The sequence below is a fragment of the Oryctolagus cuniculus genome, chromosome 6, assembly GCF_051225735.1.
Source record: "Oryctolagus cuniculus isolate XC-2025 breed Fujian yellow rabbit chromosome 6, ASM5122573v1, whole genome shotgun sequence".
Lineage (NCBI taxonomy): Eukaryota > Metazoa > Chordata > Mammalia > Lagomorpha > Leporidae > Oryctolagus > Oryctolagus cuniculus.
This window is the reverse complement of record NC_142872.1, coordinates 68,130,767-68,157,431: the sequence shown is the minus strand read 5'-3', so window position 1 is coordinate 68,157,431 and position 26,665 is coordinate 68,130,767. Positions and strand designations below refer to the sequence as shown.

The window sequence follows — 26,665 nt, the reverse complement described above, 5'->3', positions numbered from 1 at the left end:
GGAGGAAGCCAGGGAGAGGGGAGGTTTCTGAGCCCAGGGGGGAGGTTTGGAAGGCTCAAAGGGCAGGGCGGGTCAGGGGCCCAGGGTGGAGAGGGAGGAGGAGCATGAGGCACAGTGGGACCCCAAGTGTGGTGACCCCACTGGCGGATGGCACAAAGGCAGAAAAGCCAGTTGGGACCAACGCCTTTGACCTTTGATCCAGCAGTGACCCTAAGGACCTAATCCAGAAAAAAAGTGCCGCAATCGATACGGCTGCCATGGTCAAGGCGGCCGGGACGAGATGCCTCTGGCCTCAGGGTGCTGGGTGAGTGAGCCTTGGCCCCTCTGCTCAAGGAATACATGCAGGAGACTGTGAGCTGCTCAGCGAGGACAGCCCAGCAGTGTGAGCCACCGGAGCGGCAGAGGATCTGTGCAAAAGGAAGGGAGGAGAGGTTGGGGTTTCTCCTTTACCCCTCTCGGCACTTCTGACTCCCTTTGCTTTTTCATGTAGACACTGGAGAAAGGAGAGGAAAGACGTAGAGAAAGGAGATGGAGGTGAAGCGACCGCAGGGCCGGCGAGGCAGGGATGGGCCAGGGTCGCCACCGCCAGCCTGCTCGCACTGTGCCCCATCTGCAGCTCTGGACAGGGCGTGTGTGTGTGTGTGTGTGTGAGTGTGTGTGCGCGCGTGCGAGCCAGGCAGCCAATTACGCTAAAAGCCAGCAGAGAGTCCCTCTCCCTCCAGCTACTTATTAGTCTGCAGAGGTAATAAACACACAGGAGCATTCAGGGCACATTGGAATCTGACAAAGAGCAGGGTGATTGATTCCCAGTCATTTGTCAAAGCAGGGGCTGGTATCGAGGGCAGCCCAGCCGCTGCTGTACACGGCCAGCAGCCACAAGGCCGCCTCCTCTCAGGCCAGCACTGCGCAGGGGCTCTGATACGGGCTCCGAGACCAAAGCAGTCAGAAGACAAACTGGCACGCGGGCCACACTTTGCGGTCTTTTCAACCATGTCATCAGCAATCAGAGCCAGCCTTGCACAGTGGGTGAGGCCTCCACCTGCAGAGTCTGCCGCATCCCATACGGGCGCCTGTTCCAGTCTGGGCTGCCCCACTTCCGGTCTGGCTCTCTGCTAATGTGCCCAGGAAAGCAGCAGAAAATGGCCCAAGTATTTGGGTACCTGCCACTCATATGGGAGACCTGGATGAAGTCCCAGGCTCCTGGCTTTGGCTTGACTCTTCCCTGGCCACTGTAGCCTTTTGGGGAGTGACCCAGCAGATGGAAGATCTCTGCCCCATCCCCTGCCATAACTTTGCCTTTCAAATACATAAGTATTTTTTAAAAATAGATGTCATCACTTTTGAGTCCCTGGTCCCTGAGTCTCAGGGGAGCTCAGCCTCCACCCTTAATTGGCCATCAGTGTGTGAGGGGAGGGCAGCTCTTGACTGCAGGTCCATACAGCTTCGTCTCAGGCTCGGTTGCTATAGGATTTGCAGCCGGCAGCCTGGCAAGCTCTCTACACGTGCTCGGGCCACCAGCACCCGACTGCCAGACAGCAGCCCTAGCTACCTGGAAATCTCCCACTCCCTGTGCCACTCTGCACTCACCAATGCCTGCATCCCAATGGCAAACAAACATGGAGGGGCTCACCATGGCGGTCTCCTCAACGCCTAGACAAACAGGTGACACCTCGGGCCAGGGGAGCTCAGGTACATGCAGCAGGAATAATAAGGTGAAGAGGGACCTTGAGTGGTCGCTGCTGGCTGGATTCGGCTCTGCTCTCCATCAGCAACAGTCAGGTGCTCCCTGGCCTGCTGAGCCACCACCCCAGACTGGATCCACACAAGGCAATCACAGACTCTGGGAAGAGTGACAACCTGGGCAGATAGGAACATGTTTTCCCTTTCCATGGAGACAGCATTAAAATAGAATAGACAGGGGAAAGCCAAAATAACCACTTTGTGTGGGGTTTGGAAACGCATGGAAGTAAAGTGCATGACAACAACAGCCTCAATGCAGCTTGGGCTGTATCCCCCAAAAAGACATTCTGAAGCCCTACGCTCCAGTAGCTCAGACTGACCGCCCCGGGGAAGAGGGCCCTGCGGGTGCAGTCAGGACAGGGCCCTAATACAATGCAATGGTTGCAGCAGCTGTTAAGACCTGACTTCGGGGGCTGGCACTGTGGTATAGCAGGTAAAGCCACGGCCTGCAGTGCCAGCATCCCATATGGGTGCTGGTTTGAGTCCTGGCTGCTCCACTTCTGATCCAGCTCTCTGCTATGGCCTGGGAAAGCAGTGGAAGATGGTCCAAGTCCTTGGGCCCCTGCACCTGCGTGGGAGATCCAGAAGAAGCTCCTGGCTCCCAGCTTCAGATCAGCGCAGCTCCAGCCTTTGCAGCCAACTGGCGAGTGAATCAGCAGATGGAAGACCTCTCTCTCTCTCTGCCTCACCTCTCTCTGTATAACTCTGACTTTCAAATAAATAAATCGCTTAAAAAACAAAACAAAACAAAACAAAAAACAAAGTCCACATTCCATATCAGAGCACCTGGTTTGAGTCCCAGCTACTCTGCTTCCGATCCAGCTTCCTGCTACCAGGCACCCTGGGAGGCAATGGTTGATGCGGTTCAAATACTTGAGTCCCTGTTGCCCACATGGAAGACTTGGATTGAATCCCAGACTCTCGGCTTTGGCCTAACCCAGTCCCAGCTCCTGTGGGCATTTAGGGAGTGATGATCTCTCTCTCTCTCTGTGTGTGTGTGTGTGTGTGTATGTGTGTCCCTCTTCCTATCAAATAAAATTAAAATAAATAGGAAATTTAAAACAAAAAATAAACTACCAGGACAAAGAAGAGGTAAGAAACATTCTACTACTGGTTTCGGTCATCTCAATTCTGGCCTCCAGAGAATGAGAAAATGACGCCTGTTTTTGTAAGCTGCTGGGATTTGGATGAAGTTTGTTACCCAAAGTTTCATGCGCAGGAGTGTGGCCCCCATGTGGCGGTGTTCAGAGGCAGCGGGACCTTTAAAAGGTGGGGTCGCGCGCGTTAGGCCACCGCTTGTGACAACGGTATTTCACATCAGAGTGTGCCGGTTTGAGTCTCGAGTCTCGGCTGCTCTGCTTCTAACCCAGCTTCCTGGGAGGCAGTGTGTGGGCCCCTGCCACCCATGTGGGAGACCTTCAGGGGGTCCTTGGTTCCTGGCTTTAGCCTGGCCCAACCCAGGCTGTTGTGGGCACTGAGGGAGTGAACCAGCAGATGGAAGAGCTCTGTCTCTGTCTCTCTGCCTTTCAAGTAAGTTAAAATAAGTAAAAATAAATAAAAATTGTTTACAAAGAGGTGGGGCCTAAATGGAGGGTGGTGAGGTTGCTGGAGGCCCTGCTCTTGGACAGGATTAATGCAGTTCTCTCAGGACCTGGTCAGTTCTCATGAGAGTAGGTTGTTATAAAGTGAGGCTGCCCAATGCACCTGTCCCATTTTGCACAGGACAATGTTTGTAGAACCCTTCACAAGATAGCAGGTACAGTTACAGAGAGAGGGAGAGAGGGAGAGAAAAGTCTTCCATCTGCTGGCTCACTCCCCAAATGGCCACAATGGCCAATGCTCAGCTATTCCAAAGCCAGGAGCCAGGAGCTTCCTCTGGGTCTCCCACACGGGTGCAGGGGCCCAAGCACTAGGCCCATCTTTCTCTGCTTTCCCAGGCCATAGTAGAGAGCTGGATCAGAAGTGGAACAGCTGAGGGCCAGCGTTGTGGCACAGTAGGTAAAGCTGCCGCCTGCAGTGTCGGCATGCTATATGGGCACTGATTCAAGTCCTAGCTGCTCCACTTCCAATCCAGCTCTCTACTATGGCCTGGGAAAGCAGTAGCAGACGGCCCAAGTGCTTGGGCCCCTGTACCTTCGTGGGAGACCCAGAGGAAGCTCCTGGCTCCTGGCTTCGGATTGGCCCAGCTCCAGCTATTGTAGCCAGTTAGGGGGTGAACCAGTGGATGGAAGACCTCTCTGTCTCTCTGTCTCTCCTTCTCTCTATGTGTAACTCTAACTTTCAAATAAATAAATAAATTAAAAAAAAAGTGGAGCAGCTGGGACTAGATCCAGTGCTCATATGGGATGCCAGTACTGTAGGCGGAAGCTTAGCCCACTACGCCACATCATGGGCCCCCTAATCCTACCCATTTCCACATACATCTAACAGGGTAGACTCCATTCTGGGCCATAAAGCAAGTCTCTAAAAATTTAGAAGGATTTTAGGCATATAAAAAGTGACCTTTCACCACAAATAAATTAAATTAAATATTATTAGTAATGATATAGAAAATCCTCCCCAAACATTTGGAAACTCATGATACACTTCTAAATAATTATGAGTGAAAAACTCATAAAGAAAGCTAAAAAGTATTTATCTGAACAAAAAGGAAAATGCAACATATCAAAATACGTGGGATGCAGCCAAAACAGTACTTAACAGAACAATTTAGAGCAGTAAATGCCTACTGTAGAACAAAAACATCTGAAATCAATGACACTGGCTGCCACCCTAAGAAACTGGAAAAAGAAAGGCAAATGAAACCCAAAGTCAAACCCAAAATGCCCATCCTGGGTGTGGAATGCAAGGGCCCTCTGATGGTTCATGTGTTGGTCCTCAGTGCAGTGGTGTGGAGGTGGCTGGCCTTTAAGAGACAATTAGGGGTTCCGCTCTGTGGTGTAGCGGGTGGGGCTTTACTGGTTCAAGTTCCAGCTGCTCCACTTCTGATCCAGCTCTCTGCTATGGCCTGGAAAAGCAGTAGAAGACAGCCCAAGTGCCTGGGCCCCTGCACCCGCATGGGAGACCTGGAAGAAGCTCCTGGCTCGTGGCTTTGGATTGGCCCAGCTTCAGCCATTGTGGCCATTTAGGGAGTGAACCAGCTGATGGAAGATTCTCTCTCTCTCTCTCTCTCTCTGCCTCTCCTTCTCACTGTGTAACTCTGACTTTCAAGAAAATAAATAAATCTTGAGAGAGAGAGAGAGAGAAACAGAGAGAGGAGAGAGAGAGAGAGAGAGGCAGGCTGTGGGGTGCCACCTTGGAAGGGACAGGCTAGTTCTCAGAGCAGGGTGTGACTGCGGTGAGCTTGGTTCTCCTGCTTTGGCTCCCTCACACGCCCCTTCTGCAAGCAGCCAGCTCCCTTCCTGCTTTTCCAGCACACTGTGGTGCAGCCAGAAGTTGGCGCGACGCTGATGGGACTTTCCATCCAGGAGAACCATGGACCAAATCAATCTCTTTTTCATACACTACTCAGTCTCAGGTATTCTGTTATATCTCCAAAGGGTGGGCTAAGACACCATCTCTCTTCACGACCTATTTTAAAGCTACAGTAAGCAAGACAGTGGGTCCTGGCATCAAGACAGACACAGAGATCGGCTGAACAGCTAGGGAAGAAGCTCGCTGGGTTCACAGAGCCTAGACACAGGGCCACAAAAATACAGCCAAACACAGTTCTGTGGCAAAGCATGATCATTTCAGCAAATGATGCTGGAACAACCCGTTATCTGATGCAGATCATTGATATATTTTTTTTAATTTATTTATTTTTTTTGACAGGCAGAGTGGACAGTGAGAGAGAGAGACAGAGAGAAAGGTCTTCCTTTGCCGTTGGTTCACCCTCCAATGGCTGCCGCGGCCGGCGCGCTGCGGCTGGCGCACCGCGCTGATCCGATGGCAGGAGCCAGGAGCCAGGTGCTTTTCCTGGTCTCCCATGGGGTGCAGGGCCCAAGCACCTGGGCCATCCTCCACTGCACTCCCTGGCCACAGCAGAGGGCTGGCCTGGAAGAGGGGCAACCGGGACAGAATCCGGCGCCCCGACCGGGACTAGAACCCGGTGTGCCGGCGCCGCTAGGCGGAGGATTAGCCTATTGAGCCGCGACGCCGGCCCAGATCATTGATATTTATCCATTATTTCCACCAAAGGCAGAAATTAACTAAAAATTGAACACAGACACAAAAATAAAAGCTGCAACCATAAAGTTTCCAGAATAAAATGTGTGAGAAAATCTTTATAATTCTGGGTTAGGTCATAATTTCTCAGAATAAACATTAAAACACAATCCAAAAGGAAAATGAACAAAGTTTACTTCACCAAAATTAAGAATTTCTGCTCTTCAAAAGACACCATGAAGAGAATAAAACGACAGCCACATAGTGTCTGGAGGAATTTACAAATCACTTATGTGAAATAGAGCTTGTATCCACGATATAGAAAGAGTTCTCAGAAAAAAAAAAAACCAACAAACTCAATTAAAAATGTGCAAAATACATGAACTGACACTGCACCAAAGACTCACAGATGACAGCCAGGGACAAGAAAAGGTGCCCAGGGGCTGGCATTGTGGCATAGCGGGTAAAGCTGCCACCTGCAGTGCCGGCCTCCCATATGGGCATCAGTTTGAGTCCTGGCTGCTCCACTTCTGATCCAGCTCCCTGCTAATGGCCTGGGAAAGCAGCAGAAGATGGCCCAAGTCCTTGCACCCTCCCTGCACCCGCGTGGGAGACCCAGAAAAAGCTGGCTTCTGGCTTCAGATTGGCCCAGTTCCAGCTGTTGCGGCCTCTTGAAGAGTGAACTAGCGGATGGAAGATCTCTGTCTCTCTGTCTCTCTCTCTCTCTCTCTGCCTCTGCCTCTCTGTGATTCTGCCTTTTAAATAAATAAAATCTTAAAAAAATAAAAGCTCCCAACACCATTATCTCCTGGGGAACACTGAAGTCACAGTGAGATACAACCTATTAGAAGAGCTAAAATGCAAACGACTGGCAGTGCCAAACCTGGCAAGTGTGTAGAGCAACTGGAATCTCCATACATCACTACAAGGAATGCACCATGGTCCAAACCCCTTTGGAAAATAATTTGGCCATTTCCTAGAAAATTAAATGTGAACTAACTACATGACCTACCCATTTCACTCATAAATGGGAACGAAAATAAAATCAACATCCATGCACACACTTGCTTATAAATATCCACAGCAATTTATTTATGTCCTAAAGCACCAACAGCAGACACCATAGATACATGAGTTGGTTTCTTATTGCTGTGTAACAAGTGACCACAAGTTCCATGATTTTAAACAAGATAAACTTACAACATCTCAGTTCCCGTGGGCAGGATTCTAGAACATTCCAATCCAGTCCTCTGCTTGGGGACTCCCAAGGTTGAACTCACGGTGCTGTGGCTTATTCCCCCACAAAACACACACAGAAACTCTGTCCCCAGTGGAATGGTGATCAGAGGTGGTGAGAGGGCAGATGCATGCCTTTTTCAAGCGAGGGAGCCCTGGCTCTGGCGGGACTGGCCTGACCGTGGGAGGGGGCTGTTATAACGGGGATTGGCTCTCATGCTGTCTCTTCCTCAAGTGCCCACCTGGCCTTCCATCTTCCCACTCTGGGTTGACACGGCGCGTGGCCCTCAGTGATGGCAGCCAAACTGGAGGGTTCCCCAGCCTCCAGAATGGTAGTCAGAATGAACCTTTTTCTCTATAAACTACCAATGCCAGGTATTATGCCATAGCCGCAGAAAAAGCCTGAGACAGTGTCTCATCTGAGCTCGGCGGTGGTCGGCAGAATCCAGCCCAGTCAGTCCAAGGGCCCCAGCTCTCAGAGGCTCCACCTTCTGCTCAGCGATGGCATTTTGGTTCTTCAAGGCCACAAGGAGACTCTCTAGAGCTTCAACCCCCACTTCAGGAAGGACCTTGTTCTTGAAGGGTTCACCAGATTCAGTCAGACCCACCCGGGATAATCTCACTTTAAAATTTTTTATTAATGGAAAGAGAATAGATTTCATGTACTTTATAGGTATAATTTAAAAAAATTATTTATTTGGGAGGCAGAGTTATAGGGAGGCAGAGGTCGAGGAAGGCAGAGGTAGAGGAAGAGGCAGAAAGAGAGGCCTTTTATCTGCTGGTTCACTCCCCAAATGGCCACAATGGCTGGAGCTGCGCCTATCCAAAGCCAGGAGCCAGGAGCTTCTTCCAGGTCTCCAACTTAGGTGCAGGGGCCCATGCACTTGGGCCATCTTCCAATACTTTCCCAGGCCATAGCAGAGAGCTGGATTGAAAGTGGAGCAGCTGGGTCTCAAACTGGCACCATATGGGATGCCGGCACTGCAAGTGGCAGCTTTACTCGCTAGGTCACAGCGCCAGCCCTGCATAGGTATTCTAAGAGGATAACCATATTTCCCTCCCCCCCTCACTTCCCCTCCTTCTTCCCTTCTTTTTTTTTTAATTTTTGCAAAACACATAATTTCAATCCCCTCTATAATCACAGGCTTAATGTACCACTAACCATAATGTTCAGCCAGTAAAAAGTAGAAAGACCACAGCTCCACAGGAGTATATGCAAGGGCTAAAAACAGCAATCATGTCACAAGACAATGTTACCTTACAGTCAACTGACTGGTGACTGTAGCTACACAACAACCTAATAGCCTAATCCGCCACATCAACAGGTGCCAGGGAAGGACGGGTGCCCCTGGGGGCAGGGACCTCTGGACCATCGCAGTGAGCAAACTGTTGTCTGCCCACACAGCAGACAGACCCCTAGCATTGGAAGGAAGATGCTCCCAACATGGACACAGTCAAACATAACTGTGCTGTGTGAAAAAGCTGGAGGGCTCGGGTCAGTCTCCTGACCGTGGCAATGGCTCCCACTTGCTACCTGGGTCTCGAGTGTTGCTGTCGGTCACATGCACAGCTGTTCAAAGTTTAGAAAACCTGCTATTGGACTCAGCCATTAGAACATTTATAAGTGTGTTTTCAATTGTAATTTTTATGGGACCTAAATGCAGGCCAAGTATTTCTGATAACAACATTGGAATGGACATGTGCTGCAAGCACAAGATACTCCTGTGATTCTGAAGACAAGAAGGAACGTACAATGCCTCGTTAGTGATATCGATGACTCAGTGGAAGGGTAATTTTTTAAAAAATATTTATTTATTTATTTGAAAGTCAAAGTTACACAGCGAGAAGGAGAGGCAGAGAGAGAGAGGTCTTCCATCTGCTGGTTCACTCCTCAATTGGCCGCAACAGCCGGAGCTGCGCAGATCCAAAGCCAGGAGCCAGGAGTTTCTTCCAGGTCTCCCACGTGGGTGCAGGGGCCCAAGGAGTTGAGCCGTCTTCTACTGCTTTCCCAGGCCACAGCAGAGAGCTGGATCAGAAGTGGAGCAGCGGGGTCTCGAACCAGCGCCCACATGGGATGCCGGCACTGCAGGCGGTGACTTTACCCACTACGCCACAGCGCCAGCCCGTGGAATGGTAATGTTTTGGATATTCTGGGTTAAGGAAAATGTGATTACAGTTAATTTTACCGTTTGATATGGCTTCTAGAAAACTTCAAAGGACTCACGGGGCTTGGCCTTGCACTTCCACAGGGCTGTGCTAATGCAGGCCTAACTACCCTGTGGGTCGTGTTGGGAACAAACAGGTCAGAGGACATCAGCAGCACACAACAGCCAAGTCTGCAGGCTAAATATCTCTAGGTCCCCAACAAATCAATGGAATAAAGACCAAAGCGAACAAAAAACCAAAGTCTATCCTAGAAATACAGACTGAAGAGATACATGAAGCCACACAAAACGTGGAACTTGCATGCATGCTGACGGAACCAGCGGTAAAACCCACGAGAAACAACTGGGGCTCCTGATGATGGGCGGGGTCTGGAGGTGCCGCCCAAACCTTCATGCTCCAAGTCATCTTAATGGTATCTGCACGGGGGCCTTTAGGAGGCAAATCGGATTCTGTAAGGTTGAGGGAGGGGCTCCCCACAGTGGCCTCCATGACCTTCTAAAGTGGGGAAGCAGAGACCCAAGCCAGTGCCCGGCTCTGACGCCTCGGCCCTGTCGGGAGGCAGCACGAGGCCCTGCCAGGTGCCAGCAGCTGCAGATGCCAGGCTGTCGGACTTCAGCTTCCAGAGCCGGGAGCTCAGTAAACCTCTCTTCAGCATGAATTACCAGCGCAGGGATTTTCTCATAGCACCAGCAAACAGACAGCAATATGAAGAATTATTATTAATTTCATGAGCTGTGTCAGTGGCATGTCGGTTATGCAAATAAAACTCCAAGATGCACGCATGTCAAAGTCACGACAGGGGCAGTGATATTGTGCCTTAGTTTTTAATTAATTTTTATTTATTTATTTTGTTTGAGAGAGAGAGAGAGAGAGAGAGAGAGAGAGAGAGAGGAGGAGAGCTCCCATAGGGCTTCCCCCACCCCAAATGTCTGTAACAGCCTGGGAACTCCATCCGGGTCTTCCACATGGGTAGCAAAGACCCTAGTACTTGGGTCGCCATCTCCTGCTTTACAGGGTGTTCTTTAGCAGGAAGCTGGATCAGACACAGAGGGAACTAGTACTCAAACTAGGCACTCCGATGAGGGATGCAAGGGTCCCAAGCAGCGTCCTAGGCTCTGTGACAATCACCCCTGACACTGCGCCTAGACCTTCTTGAAGACCCTGATGGTGGGGGACAGATGCTGACAACTGTGGGAGCTGAGAGGAGAGTATGGGGCCATTCAATGCTCCTCCCATGCTTCACGTTTCTTTTTTTTTTAATGCATGAAAAAAGGTTTAAAAAAAAAAGGCAAGAGGAAATTTTGTGACTTTTCTCCTGAAAGTCACACCAGGCCTGGGTGCTGTGTGACCTTGGGCTGCCCTCCCTGTTCTGGGAGGATTGAATGGCTGAGCCATCCTCCCTGTCCAGGCAGGATGCTGGCTTCCAGTCTCTCTCCCCTCATTACGGTGAGTGGCAACATCACCGATCACATTTATTACACGAAATGCGCATCTGTCAACGACTCCGCACATGAAATTGGTTACAGCACAATAACCTGATTTGTTCCTCCTTTCTATCCTCACTGTTTGCAAAAGAGAAGTACATTTTCCCCGGCAAGCATTTCAGAAGCGTGGCGTGCAGGCGGCTACAGTCCTTTCCATCATCCAAAGTGCTAATGCGATTTGGCTGTGCTCACGCACAAATATCTGTGTGCAAACCGCAGGCCCCGGGCTGGGACTCCGTTCTGGGAGCAGCTGTCACATGCCTGCCATCTCAGCCTCCTTACATCCTGGCCATGCTTGCAGAAACTACTGAGTGTGCAATTTTGCATTCCTAAGGGGCTTGTCGGAAGTGTTGAGCTGGGAGAAGTTCTAGTGTGGTCAGGAGATGGGCACTACCAGCAAACAGCAAAGTATGGGAACGTGACACAGGGTCCACGCAGCTTGCAAACCCCTGCTGGGCTGCAGAGCAGGATGAGCCTTCTCTGAGGCTGCAGAGTCAGCCGCATGCCCAGCAGTCAGCGTCTGGGCGTTGGGTGTGCAGGCTGCCCCGCCCCTGCAAGGACGGCCCCAGGTGCTGTAGCTGACACTCCTCCATCTACCCCCGTAAGCAGGCTGCGGCGAGGGAGTGCAGAGAGGGTGCTGAGCAGCCAGGGCTCTCCCTGGCTCCGCACTCTCCTCCTGCCCCAGCCACACATTCTGCCTGACTCCCGGCCCCTACAGCCACGAGCAGCAGGGGGCATTGCACATCCTGCCTCTGGGCTGACCCTGCCTGTGGCGCTCACACAAGTTCAGGGGTACCCTCAGGCAGAGGTGCCCTGGCGCTTTCCCACGTGGGAACACAGCCAGCAGGAGGATGGGTGGAAGGTGTGAAAAGCCTCTCCAGAGAACATTCCAGGGGCCAGTACCGTGGAGCAGCCGCTGAAGCCTCCTGCAGTGCACTGAGTCAAGTCCGGGTGCTTGGCTTCAGGTCCCACTCCCAGCTAATGGGCCTGCGAATGCAGCAACTGAATGATGGCCGGAGTGCCTGTTCCAGGCTCCTGGCTGGGCTGCTACAGGCACTTGGGGAGTGAACCAGCAGATGGGAGGTTCTCTCTCTCTCTCTTCCTCTCTATGATACTCTGCCTTTCAAATACATAAATCTTGGGGCTAGTACCATGGTGCAGCGGATAAGGCTGCCTCCTGCAGTGCTGGCATCCCATATGGGCGCCAGTTCGACCCCGGCTGCTCCACTTCTGATCCAGCTCTCTGCCATGGCCTTGGAAAGCAGTGGAAGATGGCCCAAGTGTATGCGCCCCTGCACCCACGGGGGAGACCTGGAGAAAGTTCCTGGCTCCTGGCTTCAGATCGGCGCAGCTCTGGCCATTGCGGCCAATTGGGGAGTGAACCAGCAGATGGAAGACCTCTCTCTCTCTGACTCTCCTTCTCCCTCTGTGTAACTCTCACTTTCAAATAAATAAATAAATCTTTAAAAAATACATAAATCTCTTTTTTCTTGTTTAAGGAAGAGTTTATTATAGGTCAAGCAACCCTATTCTGAAAATAACAAAATACAAATGCTCCAAAATCCAACATTTTCGAGTGGCAATAGGACACCGCAAGTGGAAAATCCCACACCTGAGCTCACGCGATGAGTCAGAGTGAAAATGCAGGCACCGCAGCAATACCACCAAAAATGACCTTCACACTGCGTGTATGAGGCGCTTAGGAAAACAACTGGATTTCCTGTCTAGACGTGGGTCTCAGTCCCAAGATGTCTCACTATGTGTATGCAAATATCCCCAAATCTGAGAAAACAAACCATCTGATACACATCTGGTCCCAAGCATTTTAAATAAAGGATTCTCAACCTGTATCCATTGACAATGAGTATGCCGCAGAGAAAGATGACCTGCGGCACGTGCATCAGCCACAGTGCGTGATGACAAATGAGACACCTGCAGGCCTTCCACACACCCCTGTCAGCCTCACTACCCTCCCTCTCTCACTAGCTAGAACTTAAAAATAATTTACTCATTGCTTGATTTTAAAGTATAGTTTACAAGTAAACATTGTATATGAATAATAATGGTTTACAATATGATGTTTTGATGAACAAGGATACTTCAAAAAGTTCCTGGAAAAATGAAATTAAAAGATCAGCTTATGCCAGCATTGTGGCATAGTAGGCTAAGCCTCCATCTGTAGTGCCGGCATCCCATATGGGTGCCAGTTCGTGTCCTGGCTGCTCCTCTTCTGATCCAGCTCTCTGCTTATGGCCTGGGAAAGCAGTGAAAGATGGTTCAAGTGCTTGTGTCCTTTGAACCCTTCAATGAACTTTTTAAAGCTCCTTCATGTATACATTTAAAAAAGGCTAAACCACAATAATTTAACATCTTTTATGTGACATGATTAACATTTTTATTGCACTGAATTTTTTTTTAAAGATTTATTGATTTTATTTGAAAGGTAGGGTTACATAGAGGCAGAGGCAGAGAGAGAAAGAGGTCTTCCATCCACTGATTCACTCCCAGATGGCTGCAAGGGATGGAGCTGGGCTGATCTGAAGCCAAAAGCCAGGAGCGGGCTGGCACCGTGGCTCACTTGGTTAATCCTCCACCTGCAGCACCAGCATCCCATATGGGTGCCGGGTTCTAGTCCCGGTTGCTCCTCTTCCAGTCCGGCTCTCTGCTGTGGCCCTGGGAGTCAGTGGAGGAATGTCTGAGTGCTTGGGCGCCTGCACCCACGTGGGAGACCAGGAAGAAGCAGGAAAAAGCACCTGGCTCTTGGCTTCGGATCAGTGTAGCTCTGGCCGTGGCGGCCATTTTGGGGGGTGAACCAACAGAAGGAAGACCTTTCTCTCTCTCTCTCTCTCTAACTCTGTCAAAAAAAAAAAAAAAAAAAAAAAAAAAAAAGCCAGGAACTTCTTCTGGGTCTCCCACATGGGTGCAGCACTTGGGCCATCTATTGCTTTCCCAGGCCATAGCAGCGAGTTGGATCAGAAATGGAGCTGCTGGGACTCGAACTGGCACTCAAGGGAAGCTGGCACTGCAGGTGGCAGCTTTATCCGCTACACCACAGTGCCAGCCCCTATTGTACTGAATTTTTAAAAAATAATTTCACTTCATAAACCTGTTCCCCTACACAATATATGGTCGAGTGTGCTTGCTTTTAACGTCTTAGGGAGCTGGCATCACCTTGTATACAGTTCTCTTTACTCCCATGACCCTACTGACGGTCCACTATGTGAGTGTACCACATTTCTTTTTCTCTTTTCCTACCCATGGGACAGAGGTGGCTTCCAGGTGTAGCCACCAAGAGCAGGGCTCTGGGGGCGTGCACAGGCACAGGCACCGGCACAGCGTTCCCTTGGGACAGCTCAGCAGTGGAACTGCTCCTTGCCGGGGTTCCCAGCAGGTACGAGCCTTGCTAGCTAATTCTGAGCTGTTTTGTAAATGACTTGCACCCACTCCCACACAAAGATGACAAGGGCGTCCACAGATCCACCCTCTCTCTTCTACGTGTCACTGTCAGATAGACTGTTCTAATTAAACAAGGGTGTGTCGGTATTTCCTTAAGTACTGTGCAGGATTCATGAGGGAAGCCTGCTGGGCCTGAAGCTGTCTGTCTGGGAAGGTGTCTTGTCAGAAGTTCAATGTCTTGAGCAGAAATAGAAGTGTCCCGGTTTTCTCTGGCTTCTTCCACTGACCGCAGTGAGGACGGCTGTAAGCCATCGTCTGCTTCATGGAAAGCGGCGAATGCGCCGGCAGGCGTCACACACAGACTCTACCATCCTGTTCGTGCGTGCAGAACCTGCAGGGACACCACCTTCCCGTTCCTGGTGTTGGTAAATTATATTTTCTCTCGTTTCTTCTTGGTCAGTCTCGCTAGGAGTTGATGAACTTTATTAACCTTTTCAAATGCATCCCCCCCACAAACACTGTAGAAAGAACTTGGCATGGCCTTCACGGTGGGTGCCAGGCAGTCAATACATGCTCTGTATTGCAAAGCGGATGCTTCTGCTGAGTCCTGGGAGACTCGATTAACACCAAATATAGAGCAGGTGCTTTGGGCTCCGGGAGGCTCCCCCCGAGCCTCCACTGCAGGACAAGGTCCCTTTTACTGCTGGGCACCTGTGGCCAGCCCTGCATCCAGCGTCCTGCTGACCCCTACCCCGGTCTCTCTGGAACAGGCCCATCTGCCAAGAGTCGCACCCGTATGGAAGAAGTGTAGGGGAGCACACCGGGCACTTAAGAGCCCCAGTGCTTGCACCCACACACCCTTGTGAAGGACAAGATCATTGTGGGGCACAGGGGACTCCGACCTTGGGACCCAGGGCGCGGCCAGTGTAGAGGGGTTTCTGACGGCTCCCAGGACAGAAAGGCTCCTGGGTGTGCAGAAAGATGCTCCTGGCTGAGCCCAGCCCAGACCTGAAGCCAGGGGGCCACTTGGCCTTCGTTTGGGTGGACGGCTGAGAGATGTCTTAGCCTATTTGCTGCTGCTGTGGCAAGACACCTGAACTGGGGAATTTATGAACAAAGAGGCTTATTTCAGCCCATGGTTCTAGAGGCTGGGAAGGTGCCAGCACCTGCAGGGACTCACTCCAGGGAGGAGAGTGATGGCCCTTTAAGGATCTATTACCTCTTATGGTTTTTAAGATTTATTTATTCATTTGAAAGTCAGAGTTACACAGAGAGAGATGGAGAGGCAGAGAGAGACAGGTCTTCCATCCGCTGGTTCACTCCCCAATCAGCCACAATGGTTGGAGCTACACTGATATGAAGCCAGGAGCCAGGAGCCTCCTACGGGTCTCCCACATGGGTGCAGGGGCCCAAGGATGTGGGCCATCTTCTATTGCTTTCCCAGGCCATAGCAGAGAGCTGGATCGGAAGGGGAGCAGCTGGGACTCGAACCCTCGAACCGTCGCCTATATGGGATGCCGGCACTGCAAGCGGTAGCTTTACTGGCTACACCACAGCACCGGTCCCAAAGACCTATTACCTCTTACAGCTCCAGTAAAGCCTCTGCAGGAGGCACCATAGTCAAACCACGGCAGGGGGCAAGCAGAGAGCAGAGAGCAGGGCCCCTCAAGGACAGGAGGCGAGTGCAGGCCACACCGCTGCTGCTGCTGCAAAGTCACCCAGACTGTAGATGGCGAAACCCAAACAGCAGACACAGCTCGCAGCCCCTCCTGGCTGGTTGACCCCCAGAAGTCCCTCATGTCCCTGAGCCTGCTGTGAGGCGGTGACAGGCACACAGCCAGGGGCACTGCACAGGTGTTTGAACTATCAGAGAGCCAGTGGTCATTTATTATTTATCACACAGCCAGGTTCTGGCACTTTTGAATGCTGTCTGGATTCAACCAGCAAACGACCACAGGAACCAAGGAAACAGTTAGCCTGCAGAGGCGCTGGTGAGCTGTTTCTATGAGGTGGGCCCCTTCCCGCCCTCAGCCACATTCACTGCTTGGGACCCCAAATAGGAGTCTCCTCGGTGCAGGGTGGATGCACCCATGGGCCGCACTCAGGTTAGAAACAGGGCTCTTCCTGGTCACGCTTCCAGTAGTTTGGGGCGACCCAGGTGGCAATGCACTGGAGGTGGCTCAAGACACTGCGGGAATCTGCAGGACCCACAGTCAGGCCCCAGAGGGCACCCCCTGCAGACAGGGCCACAGGAAGCTCTGCCTGGTAGTGGGGGGGGGGGGGATCCAGCCCCCAACCCTCATCTCTGAAACTGAGCAGAGGAGAAAGTCCAGCAGACACTGCTCTGGGTCTGGCCCCTACGCAGTTGGCCCCTGTGCAACCTGAGGCCTAGAGTGAACCTGAGCACGTTGAGAGGGTCCCCAGTGAGGGAACTGGTGGATGCTAGTCCTGCTCTAACAAAATGCTGCAGGCTGGGTAATTTCTAAATACTAGAAATGGACTTCTCACAGTTGTGGCGGCGGCGAAGTCTAGGATCAGGTGCCGGCAGGTTTGGGGTATGCTGAGGGCTGCTCTCTGCCCCACACATGGGGCCTTGTTGCTGCGCCCCCTTGTGACAACTCCCATGCACCTCTCACAAGGGGGCACTCGTCCCACTCAGGGGGGCTCTGCCCTCATGACCCAGCCAGCTCCTGAAAGCTGCACCTCCCACCTCCCGGTACCGTCACACCAGGGGGCTACACATGATTATAGGGAAACATTCAGGCCACAGCAGATGAGTTCAAACCTGGGCCTTGGAGACCTGGGGATCTGCTGTGATACCTGGTTGCTTGTGGGGACCTTCGGCAGGCCTGGCAAGTCATGAGCGTTTTTTGCTGACAGAGGAACCCACAGAGTCTGAAGGAGTGGAGGCAGCCCCCTGTGACAGGAAGGGCACTGGGAATGAGGAAGGAGCCCAATCGCATCACAAGATGTTCTGGGGAAGACTTCAGGCCGTGGCCCCCCAGTGCTACTCCTCCCCTCCACATACCTGCTGGCTGACGCCCAGGCCCGGGGGGTGCGGGACCAGGAGGCGAAAGGCAGGGTGGGCTTAGAGAACATCCTCTGATTCTAAAACAACTTAGAAACCGCTTAGCCTGAATCAGATTTCAAGCAGTCTGGAAAAAAAAAAATCCAAATTGTGGGAGAAAATTCACATGGAGCCATCAAAACAATGTCAGGAACGATGAAAAAAAGATCTAAAATAAGACAAACAAATGCAGTGTTGATCACAGATTGGATCCTGGATCTTAAAATAAGGCCAAAAAGAACATTATTGGGGGCGACTGAGGAAAAGCAAATATGCACTGGGTGACAGAGAATCTTTGTGCTGCTGTTGAATTCCTGGGGTGCGATATGTGGCCTGTGGGTTTGTAGAATTTCCCTGTTCTATGGTGATTCTGATGCCATCACGATTCCCACCACCTGCTCTGACACGGTTTAGCAGAAGACACAGCACATGTCCCACATGGTTAAAAGCTGGGCAGATGACGGTGAAGACAAGACACCAGAGCGCATGACACTTGCCCAAGGGCAGAGGCTGAGGACAGCTGAGGACCCCCCCCCCCAAGATGGCAGCTGCCCTGACGCAAACCCGCCTGCCGTAACCGCCAGGAGAGGAAACAGAACCAGCTCCAGCCGCCTACAGCATAATGGGGGGACTGGATGCGGTGCCTCTTAAACTGGTGCGAATTAGGAAAGAAACCTTGAGAACGGGCGCCAGAGCCCGTGCGAGTGTGGGCACGCGGGAAGCTCAGGGCGGAAGCTGCGCGGACGGGGGCCATGAACCGGGAAGAAAAGCCCGAGGAAGAGGAAGTTCCGCCCACGTAGGGGTCAGGCATGCAGCTCAAGCGGTCCTCGGCAGCCATTGCAGGCGTAGCGGGAAATGGATGCCGCTAGCACTGGAATCCACGACCCCACAGAAGTAAAAGTGAAATGGGAACGGGAGCCGGCGCCCCCACATCAAGGCCCAGCACCAACAGAAGAGGGCAGCCGCGAGCCCCCGGCGTCTGCCCGCAGCCTTCCAGGGTAATCCGGAGCTGAGGGAAGACACAGATCATAGCCATGCGTCGCCAACCTAGGGGCCGACACAGATTCTCCCTGCCAGCCATTGTGAAAACGGTAACAAGGTTACCACGCTGCGCCCGGCTTGAGTTGCCTGCTGCAGTAGATGGGGTGTTTGTGTGGCCCCCAAATTCACGTTGAAATCCCAAGGGCATGGTGTTGGCTGGTGGGGCCCTCGGGAGGCGATCGGGTCCTGGGGTGCCCTTCCCCCTCTGCGGTGTGGGGCTGAGCAGGCGCCATCCCGGAGCCAGACCCAGGTCGGCGGGCCTCCTGAACTGCGAAATAAATTCCCTGTGGTTCACAAACCACCTAGTGTGTGGTATTTTCTCATAGAAGCCTCAACAGACTGAGAAACACTAAGAAAACATCCAGACACATGAAAAAAACAGACTCTAAATTGAAAACCAAAACAGAAATGGACCCAAACATTAGGTAGACGTGAAGTTAGAGTTGCCCAAGCCTAAGAAAGAAAATGACAAAATCAGCTCAGAAACGAACAGTAAAAGATTTCAGAGGGATAACAGCTTTGGCTAAACATTTAATAATATTCATTAAGGAAATGAATGAAAGCAATCCCAAAACAAAGTAATAAAGAGAATCATAAAGTGGTAGAAACAAAAGGAAAAAAAAGATCTAAACACACATATGTATTATTGGAATCCCTGAAGGAGAAAATCAGAAGAGTGAGATGTAATTCACATTTAAAACCATAATCTGAGACTACTTCCTGGAGGTAAAAAAACGCCTGAATCTGTACATTCCCAGATTCCCCCATGTGCCTGAGACAACTGATTCCGGATGGATCCACTCCGAGACTTGTTCTAGCGAAAGAACTCAGACTGAACGCAAAGGAAAACATCTCTGGAACTCCAGACAATGAGTGAGTCACTTACATGGGCAAGGAAAACACATTTATAGCAGACTTCTTGACAACATGTGGCATTGCAACACATTTAAGGCCAGAAAGGGTGAGCCCACCTGTCCTTCAAATATGAAGGGCACTGAAAGCAAGCATTGGGGGGTGGGGTCCTCACAGGTCCTCCTGAGGGAACCATCAGATGCTAAACTGTGTCTGACCAAGTGATGCCTGAGGAAGCAGCAGCAAAAATTCAGTACCAACAAGCAGAGTCCAACACTCTGAGGCAGAGGGTCTGCATGACGGCCACCCCTACAGTCCCCATCTCTTGGCATTCATGCCTTGGAGAGCAGCCAGGATCCCTGACTTTCCCCTAACCCACAGAATGTGGCGCTGGTGATGGGATATGGCCACGGTTAGGTTACGCGGTCAGGGTATGTATGTCATGCTACGTTGAGAATCTGACTTGCTGATTTGTTCTGGAGACTGCTGGCTTGAGGAAGCAAATGGCTGCATTGGGGAAGCCCGTGAGGCAGGCACTGCAGGTGTCCCTAGAAAATGTGGGTGGCTTCTAGAAGTGGAGGGTGGCCGGAAAGCCAGCATCCAGCCACAGATTTAAGTCCTCGGTCCCTCAACTCCAAAGAACCGAGGGCTGCCAACAACCACGTGGGTGGAAAGCAAATCCTTCTCTGGTGCAGTCTGTAGATGAGAACCCAGTCCTGGACAACACCAGCAGAGACAACACCAGCCACGCCGAGACCCAGATCCACAGAACCTAGGACGCCACCAATGTGTGTTGCTGGAAGCCACGAAGTCCATGGAAAGTTGTTACAGAGCAACAGGGAACTAATAAAACCATGTCTATCAAAACACATTGTGCCCAAGTGGATTTATTTCAGGAATGAAAGAAGGGCTTCGTGTTAAGATTCACACATTTTGTGTCTGACTGTTTGCCTTACCCTAGTCCCAAGCCTGACATGGGTCATCTAGTCATGATTCTTCCCATAAATAGTGCTACAGAGGGGCGAACAAGGCAGTGCGGTGGGCTAAGCCGCCTTTTAGGATGCCTGCCTCCCATACTGGAGCACTGGCTTGGGTCTCTGTTACTCTGCTTTTAATCTAGCTTCCTGCAAGTGCATCCTGGGAAACAGAAAATGATAGCCCAAGTACTTGGGTCCCTGACACCCCCATGGCAGAACTGAATGGAGTTCCAGGCTCATGGCTTTGGCCTTGGCCCAGCCCTGGTTGTTGGATATGGGGAGTGAGCCAGTGAATGAAAGATTCTCCTTCTCTCTCTCTCTCCCTGCCTTTGAATTCAAAGATTAAAAAATAAATATTTTAAAAAGTTAGTGCTGAAGAGACATGCCATAATTCTCTCCATATATAGCTTCAACAAAAATTAACACTTATTCCTAGTTTTTAAAAAAATCCAGTTAATAAAATGGGAATTATTTCATGCTCTCTTTTCTTCTTTCTATTATCTATCTATCTATCTATCTATCTATCTATTATCTCTCCCCATCCTAAAATCAGAATCTTCTTCAGTGGGGTAGGTACTAGAGGCCATTTTACAAAGTTCAGGAAAAGATACATCCAATATTTAATATTGACGTGGAAGGATTTAGCCAATTTCATTTAAAAAAGTAGCAGATTCAGGCCGGCGCCGCGCCTCACTAGGCTAATCCTCCGCCTTGCGGCGCCAGCACACCGGGTTCTAGTCCCGGTCGGGGCAACAGATTCTGTCCCAGTTGCCCCTCTTCCAGGCCAGCTCTCTGCTGTGGCCAGGGAGTGCAGTGGAGGATGGCCCAAGTGCTTGGGCCCTGCACCCCATGGGAGACCAGGAGGAGGCAACTGGCTCCTGCCATCGGATCAGCGCGGTGCGCCGGCTGCAGCGCGCAGGCAGTGGCGGCCATTGGAGGGTGAACCAATGGCAAAGGAAGACCTTTCTCTCTGTCTCTCTCTCTCACTGTCCACTCTGCCTGTCAAAAATTAAAAAAAAAAAAAAGCAGATTCATAAAAATCAGTAAAGGAGCTGAACTATCTGAGATAATCAATGATAAAACTACCAACAAGTGTATTTGCATTTAGTAAGGTAGAAAAATAAAATGACACAGAATCAAGTCAGACAACATAGTTGATGAAAAACATTTTTAATAACAACAAATGAAGTAAAATACTCATGAATAAACCTAACAAGAAATGTAAAACCCCTCTGTGAGGAAGACCTCAACAAAACACTCCTGAAAGCAGCCTTGAATGGACAGAAAGAGACCTGGTTTTTGTCTAAAGTGCATCTTTTCATAAAGATGTGAATAATCCTGAATTTAATATATGCACTTCGTACGTTCCTTCCCCAAACACAAGCGGCGTGTTGGAAAGCTGGGAATTCATAAATTAAAAAGCAGTGAGATGAGACGAGCCCTGTCAGATAGATAGTGGAGGACAGCAACGACAAGTGGAGTGCACACACACACACACACACACCCCGAGATGCTGATGAACAGGAACGGCCAAGCCTGTGAGAGCAGAAGCAGGCCCATGCCTTTGGACTGCTGACATGCGATTAAGGCACATCTCAGATCTCTGAGAAAAGATGGGCTTTTAATACCTGGTGTTGGGAGAGAGGGACAGGCATCCGGAGAAGTAGAAAATTGGAAGCACAGATGAAACACAACCCCTACGGTATTGAAAACACAATGAATTCTTAAATAATTGGGCTTAAATAATTAGAAATGGGTTCTACCTATGATTCAAAACCAGGTATAATCAAAGTGTGATTAAATCAACTACATCAGAGTGAGTCTCTTTATAGGAAAACCCATCATAAGCAAAGTAAAAAAAAAAAGCAGTAGAAATATTTGCAGTATAGCAAATTATAAATACTAGCTAATATGTACATGTTTTTAAAAATATCCTTGGCTGGCGCCGTGGCTCAATAGGCTAATCCTCCGCCTGCGGCGACGGCACACCGGGTTCTAGTCCTGGTTGGGGCACCGGATTCTGTCCCAGTTGCTCCTCTTCCTGTCCAGCTCTCTGCTGTGGCCCAGGAGTACAGTGGAGGATGGCCCGAGTACTTGGGCCCTGCACCCCATGGGAGACCAGGAGAAGCACCTGGCTCCTGGCTTCGGATCGGCATGGTGCGCTGGCCCCAGTGCACCAGCCACAGCGGCCATTGGGGGGTGAACCAACGGAAAAGGAAGACCTTTCTCTCTGTCTCTCTCTCACTGTCTACTCTGCCTGACAAATATATATATATATATATATATATATATATCTTCTTGTGTTATTTATATTATTTATCTGAAAGGCAGAGCCCTCCCCACACACACCCAAATCCCACATAGCTGGGGCTGGATCAGACCAAAGGCAGGAACCAGGAGTTCCATCCAGGTCTCCCACGTGGGTGGCGGTGACCCAAACTACTTGAGCCATCACCTGTCCTCTCAGGCTGCACGTTATTAGCAGAAAGCTGGAATTGGGAGCAGAGCCGTGATCTGCACCCTAGGAGCCTGATACGGGATGTGGGCTTCCCAAGTGGCATCTCCCCTACTGTGCCAAACCTCCGCCCCTATATCGTATTTTAAGCTAACTTTTACATTCAAGGAAAAAATGGTCAAAAATACAAAAGAGTAGGCAAAACGTTATGGACAAATAATTCATAGAAAAAGATAACCACATGACTCCAACCTATGAAAGGATATAAAATTTCATTCCTAATAATATAAACATAAATTCAAAATGCACCGAAATATTTCTTCAGTCAGTGAGGCCATGGGGAAGACACTGCCATCCATCGGCAGTAGGAGTGCAAAAAGGTGCAATCCCTTGATGAGGAATTCGGGAATATCCAGTAAAATAAACACACATCTACTCCTAGTTCTTGTAGGAATTTATTCTAAAGATACACCTCCTGGGGCTGGTGTTGTGGCACAGAGGGTTAAGCCACCTCTTGAGACATCAACATTCCATTTGTGAGCACCAGTTTTGAGTCCCAGGTGCTCTGAGCCAGCTCCCTGCTAATGCACCTGGGAGAGCAGCAGAAAATGGTTCAAGTCGTTGGGTCTCTGCTGCCCATGTGGGAGAACCGGCTGGAGTTCCTGCTCCTGGCTGTGGCCTGGCCCAGTCTCCACTGTTGCAGGCATTTGGGGAGTGAACCAGTGCATGGAAGCTCGCTCTCTCTCCCTTTCTCTCTCTCTGTGTGTGTGTGTGTGTGTGTGTGTGTGTGTCTCCATCATTCTGCCTGCCAAATAAATAAGTAAATCTAGATAAATGAATAGATAAATAAATCTTTAAAGACACATCTCCACAAATGCAAACAACATGTTCAAGGTTACTCATCCTCCATTACTTTCAATTACAAACACCTGGGGCAAAACCCCAAGTGCATCCCGGGACACCAGCTGGGAGCTCTGTGAAGGAAGACACATGGAAGGAGGGATTGCCACATTGCTCCCGATCAAAAGAAACAAGGTGCACAGAAGACATGCACAGGCTAACCTTTGTCATAACGCATTCAGGGCTCGCTTTGAAAAAAAGAGAAGCAGCAGAAACTAGGATGGGTGTGTCTGTGTATGGGATCATGGAGGAAGACCCAGGGATGGCATGGGGACTTGTGAGTGGAGCTTGGTATGCTTTTGACCTTTGCGCACAGAAATGTCGTACATATATAAAAAAAAAAAAAGGTTACAGCATCATGTTTACAGGAAAAGCCCCAAAATGAATGTTTGCAAGAACACATGAAGCTGACACAGGATCAAATTGATAGCAGGGTCACTGAGCGCTCTGACCGCACACCCAGAGAAACCCTGGACTTGACCCTGTAGGTTTTCATCAGCAGTAATTCTGAAAAGATTTGGGGTGAATTCTAGGATTAGGCAAACGACTAAATATATCGGTGCTGTGGGGAGCCAGTCTCTCAGGGTGGGAGAAAGGAGATGCAAATATTAATTTTACGTTTTAAGACAAGATACCTGTCTAGGACCGCTGACCAAGTCCAGAGGCTGTGATGCCAATGTGGCAATGGGTGAACCCTACCCAGATTTCAGCTTTTAAGTAACATGTTCCTTTAATATATATACTTTTTAAAATTTTATTTGAAAGGTAGAGACAGATAGGAATCTTCCATCCACTGGTTCACTCCCTAAATGCCCACAATAGTCAGGCCTAGGTGAGGCTGAAGCCAGGAGCCAGGAACTCAGTCTGGGTCGCCCACGTGGGTGGCAGGGACCCAACTCCTTGAGGTGCACCCTGCCTCCCAGGGTGCATATCAGCAGGAAGCTGGAGTCAGAAGCAGGACTGGGACTCAAACTCAGGCACTCTCGACGCAGGGTCTTCACTGCTGTGCTCAGCTCCTGGCTTCCAACCAGGAACCTGGCAGCCTGGGCTTGCTGGAGAAATGGCTGGCTCCAGGTCTCAGCCCAAACAGCAGTGGGAGCTGCAGCGATGCTCAGAGACTCGCAGATGCAGGGCCCAGCCTCAGCCTGAGCACCAGCCTCTCCTCTGACCTCGGCAGGTGCCCCTCTGTGCACAGGGACACTGGGGAGCAGCACTGAGCTCAGGTAATGGGCAGCACCTGACCCCAAACCAGGCTCTCTCATCTACAACAGTTGGCAAGCCACACAGCCAGCTGGCTGCTCTTCAAGAACCTCCCTCCATGTGCTCACGGCCACTCCGCCTGGCCAGTGCTGGCACCTCCTCCCCGCTCCCTCTCCATCTGCCAACAGGCCATCAGGCGTCCTTCCAACACCGAACCCTCCGAGGAATGCCCACGGCACCCGGATGAAAACCCAAGCCCCTACCCCTTCCCCCGCCACCTGTCTGCTCCAGCCGCTGCCCCCACCACCTGCACCTGCTGTTCGCTCAGACCTTATCGATGGGATCCAATCCTTTTGTCGCAGGCAGAGGTGACTGCTCAGGGACACCCCCCTGGCCAGTCTGAGGCTCTGCCCCCCCACCCGGGCCTCTCTCTGCCCCAGTCCCCCTGATGTGTTTTGCCCCTAGCACGGCGCCCCTGTGCACACCTCGGTGTATTCTTTGATTACTGTTCTCATTCAACGCCCCCTCCCACCCGGGGCAGGGAGCCAGCTACACACAGTAGGCGCTCAGTGGATGCACCGGGAGTGACTGGGCCGCCCCAGGCAGGCTGCTTGGCACTGTAGCTGCCCTATGGCTTTTGAAGCTCGTGCTGTTGGAGCTGGAGCGTGAGCATGGCCCTGCGACTCTGAGCAGGTCTTGTCTCTCTAAGCCTCAGCTGCTTCACCTGTGGAATGGAACACAGCGCCTGTCTGGCAGGCGGATGTTCCCAGCAGCCTTCTCTGGCTTCTGGGGCTCAGCACAGCACACGGTGCCTCACAACCCCAGGGGCCGGCGGCTGGGATGCTTACCACCCACCCTGGCCAGCTCCTAGCCCAGCTGCTGAGCACGGAGCAGGCAAGAGGGCGCCTCTTCTTCCTCCCCCGCCCCTCCCCCAGGGCCCCTCCAGACCTCACTGTCCCATCTAAACAGCAGTCCCTGGACTTTGCCCACTGTCACTGCGTGGGGACACACCCAGAGTCCCAGCAGCCGCCCGCCCTTGCAGGCCCTCTGAGGGCAGCACCTGTCCATTCCGCAAATGCAATCCCGGCTTCGGTGGCAACGCCCTCTGCCCCTGAGGACTCGGCTTCACACGCACCTGCAGGGCAGCTATGCTGTCCCCATTTCACAGACGGGGAAACTGAGGTCTACCACAGGGCGGAGGCACAGGGTCCAGGCTGGCTTTTCCTGCCACCAGAGTGGCTGAAAGAAGCCTGTTCCACAAGCCCAGGCAGCGCGGTACCCGCGGCAGAGCCGGGTCTCCCGCCAAGGGGACGGGGGTGTGCCTCCGCGGGTCCCCGCCCCACCACCCCGAGTCCCTGCGTCTCGGCCCTGTGACCCGGGCGCACATCCCCGCGCCTCACGGCCACCCTCGGCCGCCCACCGCCCAGCCGCGCGGACCTCCCCGCCGCCGGCCGGCCCCATGCACGGTCACCCGCGCGCGCACCTGCGCCCGGGGTCCAGCCCGCGCGTCCCCGCCAGCGGCCCGGATGCCCGCTGTCCCCGCCCGCTCGCTGCCCGCACCTCCGCTCCCGACCTCCTCCGGGGGGCTGCGCCCACAGCCGCCCGCAGCCGCCCCGGCGCCAGGCGTCCTTCCAGGCTGCGCCTCACTCACCGGCTCCCGGCGCGCCCGAGCTCCGGGCCCGGCCCATGGGCAGTGCCCGCTGCGCCCGCTGCCAGCCGCGGCGCCGCGGACCCGGGGCGCTGCCCGCGCCCGCCGCCCGCCGCCGGTGCGCTGGCGGCCGGCCCCTGAGGAGCGCGGTGCGGCGCCCCCTCGCGGCCGCACAGGGGAGCGCAGGGCGGGAGGGGCGCGGGGTGGAGCCGCGCAGCCCTCTCCCCGCTGCCCAGCCCGCGCCTCCCGACGCCTCGCTGCCTTGCCCTTCGGGCCCCTGCACTGCTCCTAGGCCTCACGGTCAAGGCTATGTGTCCGGTCCTGCGTTCAGGACCCTCCACTGCGGCTGGCCTCCCA

General features: G+C 52.0%; 1 protein-coding gene and 1 long non-coding RNA gene across 7 annotated transcripts in view; one reads left to right on the top strand and one right to left on the bottom strand.

The window, feature by feature from the left end:
* The window catches only part of RASGEF1C (RasGEF domain family member 1C), an 89,270-nt gene extending 62,814 nt beyond the window's left edge, over positions 1-26,456 (bottom strand). For 2 of the 6 annotated variants that reach the window (XM_008274993.4, XM_070075815.2), the window contains exon 1: positions 26,312-26,442. Coding sequence is in view for 1 of the 6 variants with exons in the window: in XM_070075814.2 (XP_069931915.1) it covers positions 26,312-26,348 (37 nt within the window). In the remaining 5 variants the exon portion in view is untranslated. Of the gene's footprint in view, positions 1-26,220 lie in introns of all 6 variants that reach the window. The other 4 variants (XM_070075814.2, XM_008274997.5, XM_051833828.3 and 1 more) reach the window with 4 other exon arrangements.
* Positions 14,350-20,636, top strand: LOC138850063 (uncharacterized). Its single transcript, XR_011389448.2, has 3 exons — positions 14,350-18,233; positions 19,035-19,149; positions 19,824-20,636. It is a non-coding gene; the product is annotated as an uncharacterized LOC138850063 (long non-coding RNA).
* Positions 26,457-26,665: the final 209 nt, after the last annotated feature.